The following is a 25,084-nucleotide window of genomic DNA, read 5'->3' as shown; positions in this document are numbered from 1 at the left end:
CTGAGCTGCAATGTAGCAGCGGCATACAGAGATCTTTGGCTGAAAGACCCTTGTCACGTACAATGTCGGCGTGCTGCCCCGGCCTAAGGGGTGGAGAGTCATACCCAGGCTGAGCTGAGTAATATAAATAGGACACTGTAAGTGGGGGGGCACTGTTGCAGAATTTCAGGATGCGTCTGTCTACCATAAGAAGGCAAAAGATGCAGTTTTTCGTGCTTTTTTTCCGACAATTAGGAGTAGCTGTTAAACAGATTAAAAGTATAAGATCTTCTTTTGCTTCGGAAAAAACAACAGCATTTTACAGCACCAACAAAGTGAATGAGATTTCTGAAATCTCAAGCACATGCTTTGCAGATTTGAACCTTCACAGCATTTTTATTTTCAATTCTGCAGTGTCAATTTCACCGATTCAAATGAAATGGAAAAAAAACAAGCAAAAACACATAAAAAAAATGCATGCCAAAATGCTTGGTCATACCCTAAATCAAAGCTTCTTTCGGATCCAGTTCCTACATTCCCGCAATGAGCTTTCAGTGAGTTTTTGATGTTGCAGATTTTTTACACCATTTCTGCACCCATTAAGTAAAATAGGTTACTTGCATTTTTTTTTCATAGCGTCAAAAACTCATCATGGGAATGTAGCCTTATGGTAACCGGCCCTGAGGTCTCTTCACATCCTTGTAGTGCGACAGTGCGTAGCGTCAAAAACTCATCATGGGAATGTAGCCTTATGGTAACCAGCCCTGAGGTCTCTTCACATCCTTGTAGTGCTGGACCTAACACTTCTTATTTCTGAAGCGCGTTTTCAGCCTGCACCATCATACAGCCTCCTCTCCACTAGGGGGCACTAGCACACAGCTTTCAGGGAAGCCCTCTGATCTTCTAATCTCTTTTTATAGACTGTAGTGGCAGTCTGGATGGGAAAAGCCTGCAGTTCTGACTAGTGATGCTGTCTCGGTGTTATCCTTGTCTGTGGTGCTGAAGCTTTGCTGATCATTCCCATGCATTGAAGCAGCCTGGATCTCTGCTACCCAGGAAGAAATAGCTCTAGACTTTCCTCTGCAATATTGAAGACACTAATTCCTGGCATTGATTTCATTTTATAAAATCCCAAGACATGAAGATGCATTCACCATGGGCTCGATTCTACTCGAACAGCTGTTGCTTGTGTTGTCATGTCCGCACCGGAACAATCATCCTTGGTGTGTGGAACCTGGTAAGGAGGATCTCATTATCCTAGCCCTTCATCCGCACCGTGTACGGGAGGCAGATTTTGGAAAGATCTGTAATGTGACAAGGCAAAATTTTCATGTATCTTCTTCAGCCGGTCTTGTATTAGTCAGCTTGTCGCAGCCTTAATATTTCATCCTACTTCTCTACCGGTCGATGTTGTTTCATCCGATATTACTTTTGACATATTTTGTATTTGACCAATATCGATGTCTGTCCATGTCTATGGTGGACTATATCTTAAATTAGCTTAGGGTATACCCGAGAAATAACACTGATGGACACCACCATGGGATTTATAGAGGGATTTAAAGCTGGGACCCATGTAGATTTGTTATATGATGTGCACATTTGTTGGCACATGAATGTCGCACTATTATTAGTCATGTGCAAGCTTAGGATGCTGTATAGAAAACCTGCCTTCTATAATGTTTTCCTGTTGTATTATCTTATCGAAGGCCTAGGAAGGTGGTTACTTGCTGTCATTTTATGTATGGAGCAGTTATTGGGATTTCACAGGAAGCCTATATTGTTTAGGGGTCTATTATGGTAAGCAAAAAGTAGAGCATAATTGCTGTCGAGGCTTCTAAGTGACGTAATCCATATAATTACTGTATGATGAACCATGTCAGATTATGGACTGTTTCCAACTGAGAACGTCTCCGCTACACATGCTAAGATTGCTAACACATGCTAACATTGTCTAGGAGGTCCTGACACCACTTTATTCATCCTGACACCAACTCTGTGGTCCTGACTCCAGGTCAGTGTTGTGGACACGTGAGATTAGAGACTATTTCCAACTGAAAACAACTTGAAACCATTTTATTAATCATGACACTAACACACCGTGGTCTTGATACCATTTTATCAATACTGACACCAACACCATTTTCCTGACACCATTTTAGTAATCCTGACACCAACACCGTAGTCCTGACACCATTTTATCAACACCAACACCGTGGTCCTGACATCATTTTATCAATAAAGACACCAACACCGTGGTCCTGACATCATTTTATCAATACAGACACCAACACCGTGGTCCTGACATCATTTTATCAATACAGACACCAAACACGGTGGTCCTGACATCATTTTATCAATACAGACACCAACACCGTGGTCCTGACATCATTTTAGCAATACAGACACCAACACCGTGGTCCTGACATCATTTTGTCAATACCAACACCAACACCATGGTCCTGACATAATTTTATCAATACAGACACCAACACCGTGGTCTTGATACCATTTTATCAATACTGACACCAACACCATTTTCCTGACACCATTTTAGTAATCCTGACACCAACACTGTAGTCCTGACACCATTTTATCAACACCAACACCGTGGTCCTGACATCATTCTATCAATAAAGACACCAACACCGTGGTCCTGACATCATTTTATCAATACAGACACCAACACCGTGGTCCTGACATCATTTTATCAATACAGACACCAAACACGGTGGTCCTGACATCATTTTATCAATACAGACACCAACACCGTGGTCCTGACATCATTTTAGCAATACAGACACCAACACCGTGGTCCTGACATCATTTTGTCAATACCAACACCAACACCATGGTCCTGACATAATTTTATCAATACAGACACCAACACCGTAGTCCTGACATCATTTTATCAATAAAGACACCAACACCGTGGTCCTGACACCATTTTATTAAGACAGACACCAAACACGGTGGTCCTGACATCATTTTATCAATACAGACACCAACACCGTGGTCCTGACATCATTTTATCAATACAGACACCAACACCGTGGTCCTGACATCATTTTGTCAATACCAACACCAACACCATGGTCCTGACATCATTTTATCAATACAGACACCAACACCGTGGTCCTGACACCATTTTATTAATACAAACACCAAACACGGTGGTCCTGACATCATTTTATCAATACAGACACCAACACCGTGGTCCTGACACCATTTTATCAATACAGACACCAACACCGTGGTCCTGACATCATTTTATCAATACAGACACCAAACACGGTGGTCCTGACATCATTTTTTCAATACAGACACCAACACCATGGTCCTGACATCATTTTATCAATACAGACACCAACACCATGGTCCTGACATCATTTTATCAATACAGACACCAACACGATGGTCCTGACACCATTTTAGTTATCCTGACACCAACACCGTGGTCCTGACAGCATTTTATCAATACAGACACCAACACCATGGTCCTGACATCATTTTATCAATACAGACACCAACACCATGGTCCTGACATCATTTTATCAATACAGACACCAACACCATGGTCCTGACACCATTTTAGTTATCCTGACACCAACACCGTGGTCCTGACAGCATTTTATCAATACAGACACCAACACCATGGTCCTGACATCATTTTAGTTATCCTGACACCAACACCGTGGTCCTGACACCATTTTATCAATACAGACACCAACACCATGGTCCTGACATCATTTTATCAATACAGACACCAACACCGTGGTCCTGACACCATTTTAGTTATCCTGACACCAGCACCATTTTCCTGATACCATTTAATTAATCCTGACACCAATTCCTTGGTCCTGACACCATATCCAACCTACACCCATGTAAAGGCCTGACAAATTCACAGTGGTCCTGACGCCATTCTCTTGCTCCTGGACGCTATTCCATGGTTCCTAGACCATCTTATTGCTCCTGACACCAACTCTGTGGTCCTAACACCAATTTAGTAGTTTTAAAATGGCTGTAAATATAACTTCTTGAGCCTCAATTTTCTGAAACACCATTTTTGCAAATTCTGCAGCTGAAGGACAGTGCTATAGGGGGTCCTCAGGTAACCATTATACATGGGCCCAAATGGCCCTTCTGCCACATAAGGCTACTTTCACACTAGCGTTAACTGCAATACGTCGCAAATGCGTCGTTTTGCCGAAAATACGCATCCAGCAAAAGTTCTTGCTGGATACGTTTTTTCGTCATAGACTAACATTAGCGACGCATTTGCGACGCATTGCCAAACGTCGCGTCCGTTTTGCGACGCTTGGGCGTGTGGTAGCGGACCGTCGGGAGAAAAAAACGTTACATGTAACGTTTTTTGCTCCCGACGGTCCGCTTTTTCCGACTGCGCATGCGCGGCCGGAACTCCGCCCCCACCTCCCCGCACTTCCCCGCACCTCACAATGGGGCAGCGGATGCGTTGGAAAAATACATCCGCTGCCCCCGTTGTGCGGCGGAGACCACGCTAGCGTCGGGAACGTCGGCCCGACGCACAGCGACGGGTCTTTCCCGACGCTAGTGTGAAAGTAGCCTTAGAAGACACCAGTATTATAAATGTTGTAGACCAGCTACATTCAATAATCACACAAATCTAAAAGAAAAAAAAGTATATATAAATTCTTAAATTGTGATTGTCCATTAAATAGTTAAAACATTGTATTTAATTACTTCTGAGATATACCTGTTTTCGTGACACCCAATATGATTGGCATTACATCGGGGGATACATCCTTTTTCCCAGACTTTTTCCTCTTTCCGATGATACAGGAGAGGATTATGGACCACTAATTGGGGAGCTGGGTGATGCCCCCTAAGGAGCAGCTACACCCATAAAAGTTGTCATCCAGCTTTTGTAGATATTATGAAATGACATGTAGAGAAGAGAATGACTCAAGGACTCATCTCTTATTAATTAGTACATGCGCTCTAACTTTAACCTCAGGTGACCTCCTTTAAATTGAGCTAGTAAATCGGCTTTCGTCCTGATATAGAACAATGCTCAGTTTCGTAACACTGAGTTAATGCCTGCTGTACCTGGAGCATTAATCATTTATTCTATATATTATTACATATTACAGTACATGCAGCTTCATTTCCATAGACATTTCATTTATACCAGGGATCGTCTGTACAGTTGGTTGGATGGGCAGTGCCCATAGGGACTCTCTCTGCTTCATTTAGAAGATCTCCTGTCAAGTTGCTTTTGACTTTCCTATCTTTTGACACCTGCTCTGTTTCATGTCACCCCAGGACCAGAGCCATTCCCAGTGCAACCTCAGGTGATCCTTACAAAGGATAGATTTCCGTTGAGCAGGTTTATCCTAAGCATGTCACTTGTAGTCCAGCTGTCACAGTGTGACCCGACCCAACGGGTGATCGGTCAACGGATAGCAAAACTCACAAACAACGGGATGGAAAAGGTGAGAGGAAGGCCCTACCCATGGGGAATGGGGAATGGTCACCACCTGAGCTCAAACCTGAGCCTGACCCTGCACTCCCCCAATGCCCCATGCGGGTCCTTCCCCCCATCGCCGTTAGGATAACTCGTCCCTGTCACCTAACTCTGCCCTGGCTAGTGTACAGGCCGGTGATGGGCACTAGCCACACCACTGCAGATATTAACACACGGGGGATAGTGACAAACACGAAAGGGACGAGGAAATAAACAGCTTTCTCTGCTGCAAAGCACGACACAGCAGAATAAAGGCACCAGGATAATGAACCCAGCAGAAGCACCACTGCACCAAGAGAGCTCCTCCCTCAGGCTTGGTCACTGAAGATTGCTCTATCACCAATCGTCAGCTGATGCATCATGTGATCTTTTAAAGGATGATGAGAGTGGTCACCACCAGCATCAGCTGACCCAGCAGTACTGCAGTAACATCAGATTGCCAGCAGAGTAAAGAAACTGACATTAACCAGCAATGGTCCAAAAGAAAAAAGTTGTAAACTGAGTTGAATCAGAGCTGCCACAAATCCAAAAATGGATCGTGACACCAGCAATTACTGGTGTATTACGGCCCTCATTCTACTAAGCCTTGCCTCTAAGCCTAATAAGAGTACTAAGATGGTAGACTTGGTGATCTTCATTAGGCCCTCAGATGCCATGCTGACCTATAGTCACCACTTGATCGGGTTGCAGTGTGGGGAAATTTGGTGACGATGATAGGATGATAGATGGGGCCATTGCAGCAGAGTGTATGGTGCAAGCTCAGATCCTGATCCCGCTCCATACCCTCCCTGGTACCTTCTTCCACATATGTAGGGAAAAAGGGCCTGGATCCGGAATCCAAACATTGTTCATTGATCTACTATGTCTAAGTAATTTTTTTCAAAACTTAACATGAGGTTCATGAGGTTCTTAGTTAATAATTTGATCAAAATGAATAAGCCCACTGTCAAGGCGGTTGTCTCTTTACGTGGGTCCCTACTCTGTTAAATGCAGCACCGCATAGTGACCACCATTGACCCAGGTGCCCAACAGTGTCTCTGTCCTGTTGGGCACTAGGTCCCTTTTCTCTATATTTGTGATGTATTGACAGTGGATGATGCCAAGAGGTTAAAAGGGTGTCCACTACTTAATTACTCAATTTTCAGATATGAAATAAAAAAAAACATATAAGCACCTCCCAGACTGGCACCGTTGATCGTCTGAAGTCATAGCGGATGTCCACTCTGACAGAATACTGAAGGCTGCAGCTGTTTAGTGGCTGATTGGCTGCAGCGGTAAGGTGTCGTAATGTTTAGTGACCTCTCTGGGAGATGAATATATATATTTGATTTTATATTGGGCACTTAAATATTTATTAAGAGGTTGTTGAGTAGCGGATAAACTCTTTAAAAACACAACCTAATGTTGTATGCTCAAGAGAAATTTACCTACAGTATGGAAAATAAAAATGATTTTACTTTTTCTTTTGACGTTACATAGCATATGATCTCTTAAGAAGCTGCTTAAAGAAAAAACATTTCCAAGTCGGGAATTCTGAGTTAATAGAACAAAGATTTTTAAAGCAGTGAAGAGCTACTACAAAAAGCATTTTTTGATCTGGAGAACCAGGTACATCCACACATTATTTGACCATCCTATAATTCCTCTGTGGAGGGATTGCAGGGGCATTGAACACTTAAGCTCGCCATACACATTAGACTTATGTTGGTTGAAAATGCCAATATCAGGAAATATGAAGAAAAATACGGCAACACTCACCGGTCCAAGTGTGGTGCAAATTCTCCGTTGAAGCGCTGACGTAGGCACGAAACGGCCGTCGTCACATCCTGCTCACCTCCTTTCCTGTTCCACTGTCCCGGGCCGTGAACGAGATGGTTTTCTTAAAGCTTCAATAAAAGAATTTGCACCACACTTGGACCGGTGAGTGTTGCCGTATTTTTCTTCATATTTCCTGATGGTTTACTTTCTTCATACGAGCACCTCTACCATGATGTCAGTTTCATGCTCATAACTGGAGGGACCGTAATCAGTCATTGATCCAGCAGCAGCTGTGCGGTCGTGCTTTTCTTCTTTTGTGTGAAAATGCCAATATCGACTGGTTCGGTTGACGGTCTAATGTGAATGGGGGCGCCAGCCAAACGATGGTTGGAAGTGATGTGGATCAGGCATGTCCAATTTTGGATTGCCAATGGTAATTGCATAGTTCTCCGTAAGTCGCCCACTGACATGTCAGTCAGCGGTTGTCTCATAGAGAACACAGGAGCGCTCAGACAATCTGGGGATGTTTAGCTTTCAAAAAAAGGCTTAGAAGAGACTTAATAGTTGTCTACAAATATCTGTAGGGATGTCACAGTGTAGAGGGATCATCCTTATTCTCCCTTGCACCTGGAAACATGAAAAGCAATGGAATGAAACTGAAAGGAAGAAGATACAGATTAGAGATTAGAAAAAACTTTTTGACAGTGAGGGTGATTAATGAATGGAACAGGATGCCACGAGAGATGATTAGTTCTCCTTCAATGGAAGTCTTCAAACAGAGGCTGGACAGACATGTGTCTGAGATGGTTTAGTGAATCCTACATTGAGTAGGGGGTTGGACACGATGATCCTGGAGGTCCTTTCCAACTCTAACATTCTATGATCAAACACGTGTCTGCTGAGATGGCTTTCAGTTGAACGATCTATTGCCCGACAGCCATGTAATGTGTACGGCCAGTCTTTGTCAAGTTTCTCCATAGATTACAGCTGATTGTTGGGGTCTCCACAGTGGAACACTATGTAAGAACCTGAAGGCCCAGTACACATTTGTTCAGTCGAAAACTATCTCCTCCATCTTCTCCATATACTGGAACACTCAACCAAGCCTTTGTAGCCTCTGAGAGAGCCGCTGCCTGACTCCTCTGCCAGCCGACTTATTTCACTGTGAACAAAAGAATCGTCCTTTGGAGATCCAAGTAGTTGGATCCTTCTCTTCCCTGTCAGGGTAAAGTTGTGAGGACCCCCATACACATTAGATCCCACAGATATCAGCAGGTCCTTCTCACTTCAGTCTAATGTGTAAAGTGGCCTTTTAACAAAAATGAATCGCTCCAGGCAAAAATGGAATAAATGCTACCGCAATTATGAAATAGTTTGTGTTTGGTTTTTCAGTAAAAGCATAAAAAAACAAATTTCTGGACATTACTTTTATAATAGTGAATATAAATCCAATATACAGGGCAATATAAAAAATTAGTGATTGACGTTTGAAGGGGAAAAACTACAGTGGAGACTATTAACAAATCCCCCAGTGACGCTGCTGTAGTTGTGACGGTTCAGATCCCACGCGTTGCTATTTGCTGGCTCTAATCCTTCTCTGCCACCAGCTGTATATGCTCTGTCCCCAGTAATATGGACATCTTCTTATTGGTCCTTAATGCGTTGTCATCCGTGCTGTGTTTCCATGGAGGGAAAGCTAAAACCTCTGCTGTTACATCTGGGGTATAGACCAATGAATAAGAAATAAAAATGAAAACTGATTTTTACGAAGCAAATTTTTGTAACGATCACAACCACATGTTCTACGTTTAGAATGCTTTTGAAACTGCAGAAATTGTCTTCCTATGAAAGGAAATGTCTCCTTGACTCGTTCATTGACTTCGTAGGGGCAACACCTGTCACAGAGGCAGACAGGACAGCCTCCTAATAACCCCCATACACATTGGATTAATGTCAGCAAATCTAAATAATTCGACGAGACTAGACAACCACCATCTGTTTTGTATGGAGGCCTCCTAAATGTGGTACTATGGACAGACAGCTTTTTTGCTGGAAGAGTGCTCATTTGCAAACCCTTTTTCCATGAAACATTGCTTGGCCTATAAATCCACTAACAGTCTCTCCTCTCATCGAGACAACCAGTACCCAGCTATGCACTTATGAGGGGAAAGAACCCTGAAACAGGTGTTTATGAACGGTGCCTTTTTTTTTCGAGAAAAGTTTGTTTTGGCCAAATATCCTTAAGAGGTTGTCCAGGACTATAACATTGATGGCCTATCCTTGTCTGATCAGTGGGGGTGCAACACCCGGCAGCTATGCACTTATGAGGGGCAAGTACCCTGAAACAGGTATTTGTGGACGGTGCCTTTTTTGGGGGGAGAAAAGTCTGTTTTAGCCAAATATCTTTAAGAGGTTGTCCAGTACTATAACATTGATGGCCTATCCTTGGCTGATCAGTGGGGGTGCAACGCCCGGCAGCTCCGCAGATCAGCTGTTCCCTATGTTGTCAGAGGCCGGTACTGCTTGGTTACAGAGCTGCATAGCTCCGTCGGCTGTATAGTGGCCGCGGCTGGGTACTACACATATGCCCTCTATTCAAATCAATAGTGGTTGGATGTGCAGTTCCCGGCCACTGCCACTATTCCGTCAGTGAAGCTGTGCTGTGCAGCTCCACAACTGAGCAGTTCAAGCCGCCACCGACAGCGGGAACAGCTGATCTGCAGCTTTACAGCTGATCAGGCATTGATGACCTATGCTAAGGATAGGCCACCAATATTAATGTCCAAGACTTAAGTCCTGTAGCAAGGCTTGTTAAAAGATATAATGATTTATCACCTGTGCTGTCCAGTAGTGCTCCTACAATAGTGCTTCAAAGGTATACATAAGGGTAGTACACTGTGTATAAAGGAAGCCTTTGAACATGCACTTATGTAGTTACTGAAGGGTGGTATGGAATATCCGAATGTGTTACTCCTAATTCAGTGTGACCGGCTCCGTACTGCACGACCATGAAGCTGGGGGATGGAGGTTACACCTAGTTCCCCACAAAGCGGCTCTAATAGACGGGCGCCGGGAGTAGACAGGAACCGCCAACTTCTAGCGTGCCCCGGCCGGAAGCAACGCCGAAGCGATGGCGGAATGTGGAAGGGGCGTGGCGGGTATGTGATATCACACAGCTAGTGGGCGGGCGCGTATGGGGATTAACCAATCCAACGCGTTTCGAAGGATACGATCCTTCTTCGTCAGGGCTTGTTAAAAGATAACACCCTCCAATAGGTGGAACTAGAGAGACAGCATTCTTCTTCCTGGAGGAGAGCTAATTTACATATATTTTTCCCCCCAGAGATTATTGCCTAGCCAAGTGGCAATCCCACAAGGACGGATAGTATCCGTAGATTTTCATTGCCTACTGATCGAGCCTGTACAGGGACGCAAGTCCTGATGAGACACGTATAGAGCCATGGGTACTCCATGTGCTGCTGCCTGGTGTGGCACCTATAGCCTGCACTTTGTGAGCTGATATTGGTAACAACACCAGAACTTCTATGTCCTAGAATGTGATTAAAGAGAATGGTTTCATTTCCCTTTGCTGATAGGAATACATGGAACGCGGATTACAATACATGGCTGGTGTTAATTGCATGGGTCAGACAGAGGTTAAACCAATCTTTGCTTTCCTGCATTTTCTGAACATTTCACCTCTTGCTGGTTTCATTTGCTTCATACATTTGTGCGAAGTTGTCCAGTTAATGACATTCATACATACTAGCCGGTGTGCCGCTGGTTTGTTGATTTATTAAATTTGCTGTAAATCATAACTGTGGAAAAAAATCCACATATGATCCGGGGTGTTGGCCGTGACTCCAAAAAGATATGAAGAGCTTGATTGAGTTGGTGGCGGTCTTTTGGTGCGCACTGTGCATAGGCAGAAAGCTGCCAATCAGTGGTGGGGGCGGGGTTAGACCATCAGTTAGCAGGTTTACTAGTCCTTCTGATTTTATAAAAAATTACACAAAGCAGCCCAGTTAGTGCTACATCCCTGGAATCAGGATCTCTGCCTCTACATTACACTGCTCTCAAATTGACTGCAAAAACCTGGTGACAGATTCCCTTCAAATAGAATCTGCAACATTTCCAATCTGAACCCCCTGAGGGGTGGTCCACCAACTTTTTTTTTTTTCTTTACCAGACCCCAGGTGGTTTAAAAAATAAACTCTATACTCACTAATCCTCACATGAACTTATAATTTACATTCTGGAGTACTTTGCTTAGAAAATCTCAATAAATGTGTTTCTGAGAATTTTTCATTATTAGAGGTAAGAAGATAGGAGCATTTCTATCCACTGAACACCCCATTAAGTGCTGGGGAATTGTTGATGACACTCTATAGCATCACTTCTACCACAGAAGGGTGTTATTTCTTCAGCTGATTTTTTTTTTAAAGAGTTTTGGGGAATTTTTCCTTTCCTAAAGTTGTTTGGAATAATTTTGGAAAAGTTTATTTTTTTCCTGAAGCATTTCTTGCAGCCTTTTCATTTCACAGTTTGTAGCAGGTTTCATCAAAATCTGCTTCGAAAAAGCGACCTGCACTTTTTTTTTTTCAAAACCTCTTCAAGAAAAAAAATCCACTTAAAAATCTTTTTACATGAACAGCAAATTGGATTTCCTATAGAAATGAATTAGTTTTTCATAATGAAACGTTTTAAGCATTTTTTAACTGGCTTTAGAGGAAAATTTTGGAGCAGATCAACTCTAAACAAAACTGTGTGTGAACATGGCGTAATTGATATCCCATAGATTTGCCATACAAGGCTATGGTCACATATTGCATTTTTGCAGTGTTTTTTTTTTTCAGTAGCCTTAAACCTGCTCTCTTTGCAGTAAAACACTGTGTTCAAAACACACTTTTTTCAGTGTTTTTGCCAAGTTCTTTTTTTCGTTGTGAATTACTTGCGTGATCTCTATTCACCAAAAACGCTTGCAAAAAAACGCTTAGTTCCGTTTTTGCACTTTCTATGGGTGAAAAAAACTGCATAAACAATGAAAGAATTGACACAGTTCAGATTTAAAAAAAAACACTGGAGTTTTCCAACTCCTTAAAGAAAAAAAAACAAGCGTGTGCATGAGATTAGCTTTTGCTTCTACTGTAAAAAGTAGCTTTTACTTTGCACACAAGCGCTGTAAAAACAAAAAAGCACCAAAAACGTAACATGTGATCATAGCCTTTCTAGGCAGTTTTTCCATTCAAAAACCTAAGCCTAGAGAAGCTGACAATACTTGTGGGATCTAAAATGGGAATTAACTTGGTATCGCTCGGATACAACTAGTAGAAGAAGATAGAGCAACTATTTGTGGTTTCTAAAGAGAAAAAAGTAGTTCCGCGCAACAGATTTTCCACTAAGAAGGTCTTCAGGCAACTTTATCAGTTATTACTCTACTGTCTGTCATTACTGGATCGGGTTTTGTATGCAGCTCCTTGAATTACAACCATTGTTTATTCATTGTCATGGCTGCAGGGTATGAGTTTACACTTGACCTTGTCACATTTTCAGTTTTATATAGATTTGTCACAAGGTTACATTTACTTTTATGAGAAAGATAATGAGAATCTGCACTTTTATAAGCCTTAAATGAATTGTCCATTTTTTCTTTATTTTTTTCTTTTCTGGTATTTACTAGCAAGGGTGGATTAAACATTTTTAACAACCTGTTTACATACGCCCGTTTTTCAAACCACATCCCTTTCTGCAAACCACACCCAGTTACAATCCCCTACATCATCAATCAAATTAAAGGCACATTTTCCTTCAGGTAACGTAGAAAATGTTCCCTGTAGTCCTATGCAACACCACAAACACACAGTGTTGCCTTTTTGAGTATCTATAATGTAGAAGTTATACAAGTATTTCACAGGGCTACAGAATCTACACAGATTACAAGGTAGGACTCCCATTTTTTCACTCTCCCCCATACCAAATAAAAAAGTTTTGCTCCTAACATAAGTAAAGATGTGATAATAGTTACAGTCAGAGTATACCACTTTATTAATAGAGCAACGTAGCACTTCATATGACAAGTTGTAGATTGCTATATCTGTACAAAATCAGGAACAATAACAATGCATAAATACAGCACCAGGACCACCATATTTACATCAATACAGCACTAGAACCATCATCAGCACATGCATACAACACTGTAATCATCAGTACAGGAATATAGCATCAAAACCACTATCATTTCATGAATGTAGCAACAAAACTAAGCATCGACACATAACTACATAACTAGAACCATCATCTGTACATAAATACATCACTGAACAATAATCAGTACTTAAATACAGCACTAAAACCATTGTATTGCCTTTTTCCCACAATGGGCTAAAGAGCATCCCAGACCCACCAATAGTTCAAGAATGCAGTACTAGTAATACCAACAATACATTAATATAGTGTTAGAACCACCATTATATGAATGTAACACCATGTCCATCATCAGTACATGAATACAGCACCATAACTATCTTAATACAAGAATACAGTGCAAGAACTATTGTCAGTACATACATATAGCATCAGAACCATCGTCAGTTCATGAATACATCACTAGAAACATCATTAGTACTTGAATACAGCACCCAAACCATTATCGGTACATGACTAAAGCATCAAACTTAGTTCAGAGATTATTTGTAGTGTCAGGTCAGCTCCCACTATGTACATTTGTATTGTATGGACCTACAACTTAAGGCCCCGTCACACATAGCGACGCTGCAGCGATACAGACAACGATGCCGATCGCTGCAGCGTCGCTGTTTAGTCGCTGTGTGGTCGCTGGAGAGCTGTCACACAGACCGCTCTCCAGCGACCAACGATGCCGAGGTCCCCGGGTAACCAGGGTAAACATCGGGTTGCTAAGCGCAAGGCCGCGCTTAGTAACCCGATGTTTACCCTGGTTACCAGTGTAAAATGTAAAATAACAAACAGTACATACTCACCTTCGCGTCCCCCGGCGTCCGCTTCCTGCACTGACTGAGCGCCGGCCCTAACAGCAGAGCGGTGACGTCACCGCTGTGCTGTACTTTCACTTTACGGCCGGCAGTCAGTCAGTGTGGGAAGCGGACGGCAAGGGACCTGACGGACACCGGAATGTGAGTATGTACTGTTTTTTTTTTTTTACATTTACGATGGTAACCAGGGTAAACATCGGGTTACTAAGCGTGGCCCTGCGCTTAGTAACCCGATGTTTACCCTGGTTACCAGTGAAGACATCGCTGAATCCGTGTCACACACACCGATTCAGCGATGTCAGCGGGATCTCAACGACCAAAAAAAGGTCCAGGCCATTCCGACACGACCAGCGATCTCACAGCAGGGGCCGGGTCGCTGGTACGTGTCAAACATAGCGAGATCGCTACTGAGGTCGCTGTTGCGTCACAAAACTTGTGACTCAGCAGCGATCTCGCTAGCGATCTCGCTATGTGAGACGGGGCCTTTACAGTAAACCTTAACAATGGAAAGATGATGCTGGGAGTTTGATGAAGTTACCATCCATCATCAAACTGAAGACCATACAGGAGCCACAGTACTGATTAGCCATAGTCAGTGTCACAAATAAACATTTACATCCAAATAACTTACCGGTGAAGTCTTCTCTGATAGGATTCATTCTAATCTCTTACTCTTCCATCTGGTCCAGATGCTATGGTGACTTTTCACATCCTTAACTTGTCTCTGCAGACTTCCCTCTTCTACAACATTCTCCTGACACTGTGCCCTTAAAAATAAAAGTACTATTATGGTGCCGCATTAATCAAAATATCCACCTATCTTGTGTCTCTGAATAAATTATTGCCCCTCACTGTGTTCCATGTGCAAAATATAAGCTCTGCACTGTCCCTCTTATAATACATGGCATCTACACTGTCCTCACTTATAAAATAATGTCTCTACACTGCCCTCCCTTATGAACTATGACTGCCAGAATGTCCTCATTTAAGCTATGGCCTCAATACCATCCTATTTTTTGAACGACAACTGCCACTGTCACAATATTAAAAGCAGTGGACAACCCCTTTAACTTACTTAGACATTAGGCACATGTCAGAGTCCGGTGCACATGGCATATATGGAGGTACACATAGTCTCCGACGCTCTGTACTACAGTGCCATAGACACTCTGGGTGCCACCACATGGCATGCTATATAGAGACCAGGAGAATGATATATGCATAGAAGGGCTCCATAGATTTTTTTGGGTGCCATATTGCAAGAGTCTAAATTCATGTGAATGAGACCTTTTTAGTGGCACTCCACTACATCCGTACCACGTGACATTTATACAGTGTGACAATTGCTTACAGTTGGTTTTGGGAAACTGATAAAAGCCATGGTGCAGCCAGTTTGATCCAAGAACAATTCTGTCAGACCATTGAGGTGGTTGAATAATCTTCAGCTTTGGCTAGTTTGGAAATAAAGGTGCAATAACATCCTGTTACAGCTATTTATTTTTGTACCAAAATTACTGCCACTCTTATCCATGGCTGGTCACGGTACTGCAACTCAGCGCTATCCACAGAGCTACAATACAAGACATAGCTCTTTGCCTAGAGTTGTACAATTTTTGGTGCACGGGTTGTTACAAAACATATCTAGATACACATTTACAAAAACATAAAGAAAAAAGTAAAAACAAATTAGCATATTAATGTCCAGTAATGCTGGAAAAGGAGGCGAGACTGTGACTACCACACCAAAGATAAGAATGTCCTATCATGGGAAAATAGGGGGTCTCAGAAATATTTAAATCTAAAACTGTTTGAACAATGATAATAATAATGCTTCCAGTTATGATTCGGCTACCTTCCAGATCTTTTTCCTCCTTTGTCGGAGATTCCACGTAAAATGAAGCAAATTTTCAATGATGAGATCATCTGTCACCGTTTTATGCCTATAAGATTTAGATTTCATTGTACAGATTTGCTAATTGCCCGGTATCAACCTCCAATATAATTTACTATTATAGAGTGATATTACGCCAGTTTGCTCTGACTGGTGTTCCATCCCATTACAAGACCTGCTAATTTCTAGAAATTGGTTGCCTCTGCAGTTCACTGAGTGACATGTTCAGGAGACTAATATGAAGTCATCCGGGATGCAATTAAGTTAATTATCTCTTTAGATACCAGAACTAAATCGTTTTTTTTGGCAGCTGGAACCTTACCGGAAGTGATTTCGAGGAACTTGCACATTGTAATAAGTCATTGTATAAACATTACGGCAGATTTACTAACCCTTTCTGAGATACATTCCTCAACATTGAAATTGCAACACTAAGAAGGAAAAATGTTGGCGTTATCAAAATCACAGGATCAATAAACATGTTATTGGTATGCAAATATTTAACAAATTAAAACAACATTTTCAAAACATCTCGATTTATTCAGTATCCACTTTGAGCTCCACATGCCTAAATTCACACACTTTCGCGTCCTTGGCTGCTAACAATGAGGTCATTAATGGCTGTCTGAGGAATGTTCTGCCATGCTACATGCACTTGGGTGAACAAATCATCAAGATCCGCCTCTGGCAGCTCCCTTTGCAATTGCCGACCAATTACAACCCAGATTGATGCTTGATGGTAGATGAGTTCAGAGTCACTGCAGATTGTGGGCGTACATTTACTGCTGCTCACAGTAGCATGAGTAACATGCAAACTGGTTTTGTGTTGAAAAATGGTTCCTAGGACACTGGAGAAATGACCGTACCACTAGTTCCACTATTGATCCATTCTGTAGTGTAAATGAGTAAGTACCAAGCCTAAGGTGTTAGTGACTACACAAACCATCAAAAGATGATCGTATGGCATTGGGCTACGTACAAGACTTTAAGCTACAGGTGCTCCATCGACTTCACGTCTCTGCTCTTAAAGGCTATCATGGTGCTGAGCAAGTCGGTAATAGAGGCTGGAATGGAGGTCTATCCTCTTTAGCAATGAGTTTCACATTTGCCTTTGACATAATGGTAGCCGGATATTGATCTGGAGGGAGACCATGTGGGCAACACCTTGAGAGGCCATCAAGAGGGAATGTCACACCAGTTCTATTCCTGGAATTATGGTGTGGGGTGGCATAATGTACTGTAGCCAGATCCCTCGTCTTCATTCCAGGTACACTAATAACTTAGCATTACATTGATTTGTTTGTGAAACCAGTGATACGCCCATTTCTCCGAAGTGTCCCAAGAACTGTTTTTCATGACAACAACGCCAGGTCGCAAGTTTCCCATGCTATTGTGAGCAGCCTGCATGACCTACACATGCTACCATGGCCTGCAGTGTCTCCGGTCTTGTTTCTTATTAAGCACATTTGGAACGTCATTGATCGTCAACTCCAAAGGAGCTGCCAGCAGTGGATTTTGATGATACTGTAAATTCAGTGTGGCAGAACACTTCTCAGATGGCCATTTTTAACCACATTGATAGCAGATTTCTGCTTGTGATACTGAACAAAAAGTGATATTTTAAAAATCCTGTGTCCACTTTTTCATCATTTGCATCAAGTTTACACAATATACATATATATATATATCTATATATAGATAGATAGATAGATAGATAGATAGATAGATAGATAGATAGATAGATAAATAGATAGACACACACACTACCTTTCAAAAGTTTAGGGTCACCCACACAATTTTGTGTTTTCATACTTTTATTAATCAATTGAGTTACCACATGAATTGAAAATCTAGTCCAGACATTGACAAGGTTCTAAAAAAAGATTTGTATATAAAATGATAATTTTCTCCTTCAAACTTTGCTTTCATCAAAGAATGCTCCCTTTGCAGCAATTACCGCACTGCAGACCTTTGGCAATTGAGCAGTTAATTTGCTGAGGTAATCTCAGGAAATTTCACCCCATGCTTCCAGAAGCCCCTCCCACAAGTTTGGCTTCATGGGCACTTTTTGCGCACCATACGGTCAAGCTGCTCCCACAACAGCTCAATGGGGTTGAGATCTGGTGACTGCGCTGGCCACTCCATTACAGATAGAATACCAGCTGCCTGCTTCTTCCCTAAATAGTTCTTGCATAATTTGGAGATGTGGTTTGGGTCATTGTTCTGTTGTAGGATGAAATTGGCTCCAATCAAGAGCTGTCACAGGGTATGGCATGGCATTGAAAAATTGAGTGATAGCTGTTATGACCCCAATGGCGAGGGTCTCAGAGAAACAAGTAAGTCTGCGACGTACAAAAATCCAGCTCATAGGGCAGTGGTAACTGGGTTGACCATATATCTACTCCTAACGCCAACACTAGCAGTAGCCGGGGAACATGCCTACGTTGGTCGCTAGATGTCTCGCGCCAGCCGCAGGACTAACTACCCCTAGAAGAGGAAAACAAAGACCTCTCTTGCCTCCAGAGAATAGACCCCAAAAGTAGGATAGTAGCCCCCCACAAATAATAACGGTGAGGTAAGAGGAAATGACAAACACAGAGATGAACTAGATTTTAGCAAAGAGAGGCCCACTTTACTAATAGCAGAATGTAGTAAGATAACTTATATGGTCAACAAAAACCCTATCAAAATCCACGCTGGAGATTCAAGAACCCCCGAACCGTCTAACGGCCCGGGGGGAGAACACCAGCCACCCTAGAGCTTCCAGCAAGGTCAGGAAACAGATTATATACAAGCTGGACAAAAATACAAACAAAAACAAATAGCAAAAAGCAAGAAAGCAGACTTAGCTTAATCAAGCAGGAACCAGGATCAGAAGACCAGAGCACTACAGATTAGTTCTGATATCAACGTTGCCAGGCATTGAACTGAAGGTCCAGGGAGCTTATATAGCAACACCCCTGACCTAACGACCCAGGTGAGCATACAAGGGATGAATGACATACCCAGAGTAAAATCACTAGTAGCCACTAGAGGGAGCCAAAAGGTAAATTCACAACAGTACCCCCCCCTTAGTGAGGGGTCACCGAACCCTCACCAAGACCACCAGGGCGATCAGGATGAGCGGCGTGAAAGGCATGAACTAAATCGGCCGCATGCACATCAGAGGCGACCACCCAGGAATTATCCTCCTGACCATAGCCCTTCCACTTGACCAGGTACTGAAGCCTCCGCCTGGAGAGACGAGAATCTAAGATCTTCTCCACCACGTACTCCAACTCGCCCTCAACCAACACCGGAGCAGGAGGCTCAGCAGAAGGAACCACAGGCACAACGTACCGCCGCAACAAGGACCTATGAAATACGTTGTGGATGGCAAACGACACCGGAAGATCCAGGCGAAAGGATACAGGATTAATGATTTCCAATATCTTGTAAGGACCAATGAAGCGAGGCTTAAATTTGGGAGAGGAGACCTTCATAGGAACAAATCGAGAAGACAGCCATACCAAATCCCCAACGCGAAGTCGGGGACCCACACCGCGGCGGCGGTTGGCAAAACGCTGAGCCTTCTCCTGTGACAACTTCAAGTTGTCCACCACATGCCCCCAGATCCGCTGCAACCTATCCACCACGGAATCCACCCCAGGACAGTCAGAAGGCTCCACATGTCCCGAGGAAAAACGAGGATGGAAACCAGAGTTGCAGAAAAATGGCGAAACCAAGGTGGCGGAACTAGCCCGATTATTAAGGGCAAATTCAGCCAACGGCAAGAAGGTCACCCAATCATCCTGATCAGAAGAGACAAAACACCTCAAATAAGCCTCCAGAGTCTGATTAGTTCGCTCCGTTTGTCCGTTAGTCTGGGGATGGAAAGCGGATGAAAACGACAACTCAATGCCCATCCTACCACAAAAGGATCGCCAGAACCTGGAAACAAACTGGGAACCTCTGTCCGACACAATATTCTCAGGAATGCCGTGCAAACGAACCACGTTCTGGAAGAACACAGGAACCAGATCAGAAGAAGAGGGCAGCTTAGGCAAAGGAACCAAATGGACCATCTTGGAGAAACGATCACATATCACCCAGATGACAGACATGCCCTGAGACACCGGGAGATCAGAAATGAAATCCATAGAGATGTGTGTCCAAGGTCTCTTCGGGACAGGCAAGGGCAAGAGCAACCCGCTGGCACGAGAGCAGCAAGGCTTAGCTCGAGCACAAGTACCACAGGACTGTACAAATGACCGCACATCCCTTGACAAGGAAGGCCACCAAAAGGACCTGGCCACCAGATCTCTGGTGCCAAAAATTCCCGGGTGCCCTGCCAACACCGAGGAATGAACCTCGGAAATGACTCTGCTGGTCCATCTAGCAGGCACAAACAATCTGTCAGGTGGACAAGAGTCAGGCCTACCAGCCTGAAATCTCTGCAACACACGTCGCAGATCTGGAGAAATAGCAGACACGATAACTCCTTCCTTAAGAATACCCACAGGTTCAGCGACTCCAGGAGCATCAGGCACAAAGCTCCTAGACAGAGCGTCGGCCTTCACATTCTTAGACCCCGGTAAATACGAGACCACAAAGTCAAAACGGGAGAAAAACAATGACCAGCGGGCCTGTCTAGGATTCAGGCGTTTAGCAGACTCGAGATACATCAGATTTTTGTGATCAGTCAAGACCACCACACGATGCTTAGCACCCTCGAGCCAATGACGCCACTCCTCAAATGCCCACTTCATGGCCAACAACTCCCGATTGCCCACATCATAATTTCGCTCTGCCGGCAAAAACTTCCTAGAGAAAAAGGCACAAGGTCTCATAGTAGAGCAACCAGGGCCTCTCTGTGACAAAACGGCCCCTGCCCCAATCTCCGAAGCATCCACCTCAACCTGAAAAGGAAGTGAGATGTCAGGCTGGCACAAAACAGGCGCCGAAGTAAACCGGCGTTTTAACTCCTGGAAAGCCTCCACGGCAGCAGGAGCCCAGTTAGCTACATCAGAGCCTTTCTTGGTCATATCCGTCAGCGGTTTAACAACGCTAGAGAAATTTGCGATAAAACGACGGTAGAAGTTAGCAAAACCCAAGAACTTCTGAAGACTCTTAACTGACGAGGGTTGAGTCCAATCATGAATAGCTCGGACCTTGACTGGATCCATCTCCACAGCAGAAGGGGAAAAAATGAACCCCAAAAAGGGAACCTTCTGTACACCAAAGAGACACTTTGAGCCTTTTACAAACAAAGAATTTTCACGCAGAATCTCAAAAACCATCCTGACCTGCTCCACATGCGAGTCCCAATCATCAGAAAAAAACAGAATATCATCCAGATAAACAATCAAAAATTTATCCAGATACTTCCGGAAAATGTCATGCATGAAGGACTGAAAAACTGAAGGTGCATTAGAGAGACCGAATGGCATCACCAAGTACTCAAAATGACCTTCGGGCGTATTGAATGCGGTTTTCCATTCATCGCCCTGCCTAATGCGCACAAGGTTGTACGCACCACGAAGGTCTATCTTGGTGAACCACTTGGCACCTTTAATCCGGGCAAACAAATCTGACAACAGCGGCAAAGGATACTGAAATTTAACAGTGATCTTATTTAAAAGCCGATAGTCAATACAAGGCCTCAAAGATCCGTCCTTTTTGGCCACAAAAAAGAATCCCGCACCAAGAGGGGAAGAAGAAGGACGGATATGCCCCTTCTCAAGAGACTCCTTGATATATGAACGCATCGCAGTATGTTCAGGTACCGACAGATTAAACAGTCTCCCCTTAGGAAACTTACTGCCAGGAATCAAATCTATTGCACAGTCACATTCCCTATGAGGAGGCAGTGCACTGGACTTAGACTCGCTGAAGACATCCTGATAATCAGACAAATACGCCGGAACTTCCGAAGGCGTAGAAGAAGCAATAGACAAGGGCAGGGAATCTCCATGAATTCCATGGCAGCCCCAACTTGACACTGACATAGCCTTCCAGTCCAAGACTGGATTATGGGTCTGTAACCATGGCAAACCCAAAACAACCAAATCATGCATTTTATGCAGAACAAGAAAACGTATTACCTCCCGATGTTCGGGAGTCATGCACATGGTAACCTGTGTCCAAAACTGCGGTTTATTTTTTGCCAATGGCGTAGAATCAATACCCCTAAGAGGGATAGGATTTTCCAATGGCTCAAGAACAAATCCACAGCGCTTGGCAAATGACAGATCCATAAGGCTCAGAGCAGCACCCGAGTCCACAAACGCCATGACAGGATACGATGACAGTGAGCAAATCAAAGTTACAGATAGAATAAATTTAGGTTGCAAATTACCAATGGCGACCGGACTAACAACCTTAGTAAGACGTTTAGAGCATGCTGAGATAACATGTGCAGAATCACCACAGTAGTAACACAAGCCATTCCGGCGTCTATGAATTTTCCGCTCATTTCTAGTCAGGATTCTATCACATTGCATTAAATCAGGTGTCTGTTCAGACAACACCATGAGGGAATTAGCGGTTTTGCGCTCCCGCAACCGCCGGTCGATTTGAATAGCCAGGGCCATAGAATCATTCAGACCTGTGGGAATGGGAAAACCCACCATCACATTCTTAATGGCTTCAGAAAGGCCATTTCTAAAATTAGCAGCCAATGCACACTCGTTCCACTGGGTCAGCACGGACCATTTCCGAAATTTTTGGCAATACACTTCAGCCTCGTCCTGGCCCTGAGACATAGCCAGCAAGGCCTTTTCTGCCTGAATCTCAAGATTGGATTCCTCATAAAGCAAACCGAGCGCCAGAAAAAAACGCATCAAAGTCAGCCAATGCCGGATCTCCTGGCGCCAGCGAGAAGGCCCAATCCTGAGGGTCGCCCCGTAAAAAAGAAATAACAATTTTTACTTGCTGAGCGGAGTCTCCAGATGAACAGGGTTTCAGGGACAAAAACAATTTACAATTATTCCTGAAATTTCTAAATTTAAATCGGTCTCCGGAAAACGGTTCAGGAATCGGTATCTTAGGTTCTGACATAGGACTTCTGAGAACATAATCTTGTATGCCCTGCACACGAGCAGCAAGCTGGTCCACACTTGTAATCAAGGTCTGGACATTCATGTCTGCAGCGAACACAAGCCACTCAGAGGTAAAGGGGAAAAGAAAAAAAAATGAGAGAGAAAAAAAAACTCAGAACTTTCTTTCTTATAATCCCGCTTCTGCAATGCATTTAACATTTAATTCTGTCCTGGCAAACTGTTATGACCCCAATGGCGAGGGTCTCAGAGAAACAAGTAAGTCTGTGACGTACAAAAATCCAGCTCATAGGGCAGTGGTAACTGGGTTGACCATATATCTACTCCTAACGCCAACACTAGCAGTAGCCGGGGAACATGCCTACGTTGGTCGCTAGATGTCTCGCGCCAGCCGGAGGACTAACTACCCCTAGAAGAGGAAAACAAAGACCTCTCTTGCCTCCAGAGAATAGACCCCAAAAGTAGGATAGTAGCCCCCCACAAATAATAACGGTGAGGTAAGAGGAAATGACAAACACAGAGATGAACTAGATTTTAGCAAAGAGAGGCCCACTTTACTAATAGCAGAATGTAGTAAGATAACTTATATGGTCAACAAAAACCCTATCAAAATCCACGCTGGAGATTCAAGAACCCCCGAACCGTCTAACGGCCCGGGGGGAGAACACCAGCCACCCCAGAGCTTCCAGCAAGGTCAGGAAACAGATTATATACAAGCTGGACAAAAATACAAACAAAAACAAATAGCAAAAAGCAAGAAAGCAGACTTAGCTTAATCAAGCAGGAACCAGGATCAGAAGACCAGAGCACTACAGATTAGTTCTGATATCAACGTTGCCAGGCATTGAACTGAAGGTCCAGGGAGCTTATATAGCAACACCCCTGACCTAACGACCCAGGTGAGCATACAAGGGATGAATGACATACCCAGAGTAAAATCACTAGTAGCCACTAGAGGGAGCCAAAAGGTAAATTCACAACAGATAGCCTTCCTTATTCAAAATCCCTTTTACCTTGTACAAATCTCCCACTTTTCCAGCACCAAAGCAACCCCAGACCATCACATTACCTCCACCATGCTTGACAGATGGCATCAGGCACTCTTTTAGCATCTTTTCAGTTGTTCTGCATCTCACAAATGTTCTTCTGTGTGATCCAAATGCCTCAAAGTTGGATTCGTCTGTGCATAACACTTTTTTCCAATCTTCCTCTGTCCAGTGTCTGTGTTCTTTTGCCCATATTAATCTTTTCCTTTTATTAGCCAGTCTCAGATATGGCTTTTTCTTTGCCACTCTGCCCTGAAGGCCAGCATCCGGAGTCGCCTCTTTACTGAAGACGTTGACACTTTCGTTTAGCGTGTAATATTTAATGAAGCTGCCAGTTGAGGACCTGTGAGGCGTCAATTTCTCAAACTACAGCAAACTACAGACTCTAATGTACTTGTCTTGTTGCTCAGTTGTGCAGCGAGCGAGTTATACCTATAACTATACTAGATGGTGGCCCGATTCTAACGCACCAGGTATTCTAGAATATGTATGTATGTATGTATATAGCAGCCACATAGTATATAGCACAGGCCACGTAGTATATAGGAGCCATGTAGTATATAGCAGACAAACAGTACGTGGCCTATGCTGTATACTATATGGCTGCTATATACATACATACATACATTTTGTAGAATACCCGATTCGTTAAAACAGGCCACGCAATATATAACAGTGGCCACGCAGTATATAACACAGCCCACGCAGTATATAACACAGCCCACGCAGTATATAACACAGCCCACGCAGTATATAGCAGCCACGCAGTATATAACACAGCCCAAACAGTATATAACACTGCCCACGCAGTATATAACACAGCCCACACAGTATATAGCAGCCACGCAGTA

At 43.4% G+C, this 25,084-nt stretch overlaps 1 protein-coding gene across 1 annotated transcript in view; it reads left to right on the top strand.

The window, feature by feature from the left end:
- The first annotated feature begins 904 nt into the window (after positions 1 to 904).
- The window catches only part of LAPTM4B (lysosomal protein transmembrane 4 beta), a 117,535-nt gene continuing 93,355 nt past the window's right edge, over positions 905 to 25,084 (top strand). The window contains exon 1 of the mRNA XM_077270920.1: positions 905 to 1,216. Within this exon, the coding sequence (XP_077127035.1) occupies positions 1,118 to 1,216 (99 nt within the window). The 5' untranslated portion in view covers positions 905 to 1,117. The remainder of the gene's footprint in view (positions 1,217 to 25,084) is intronic.

The sequence above is a fragment of the Ranitomeya variabilis genome, chromosome 6 (assembly GCF_051348905.1).
Source record: "Ranitomeya variabilis isolate aRanVar5 chromosome 6, aRanVar5.hap1, whole genome shotgun sequence".
Classification (NCBI taxonomy): domain Eukaryota; kingdom Metazoa; phylum Chordata; class Amphibia; order Anura; family Dendrobatidae; genus Ranitomeya; species Ranitomeya variabilis.
Note: the sequence above shows the minus strand (reverse complement) of the source record. Positions and strands in the feature narration are given on the sequence as shown.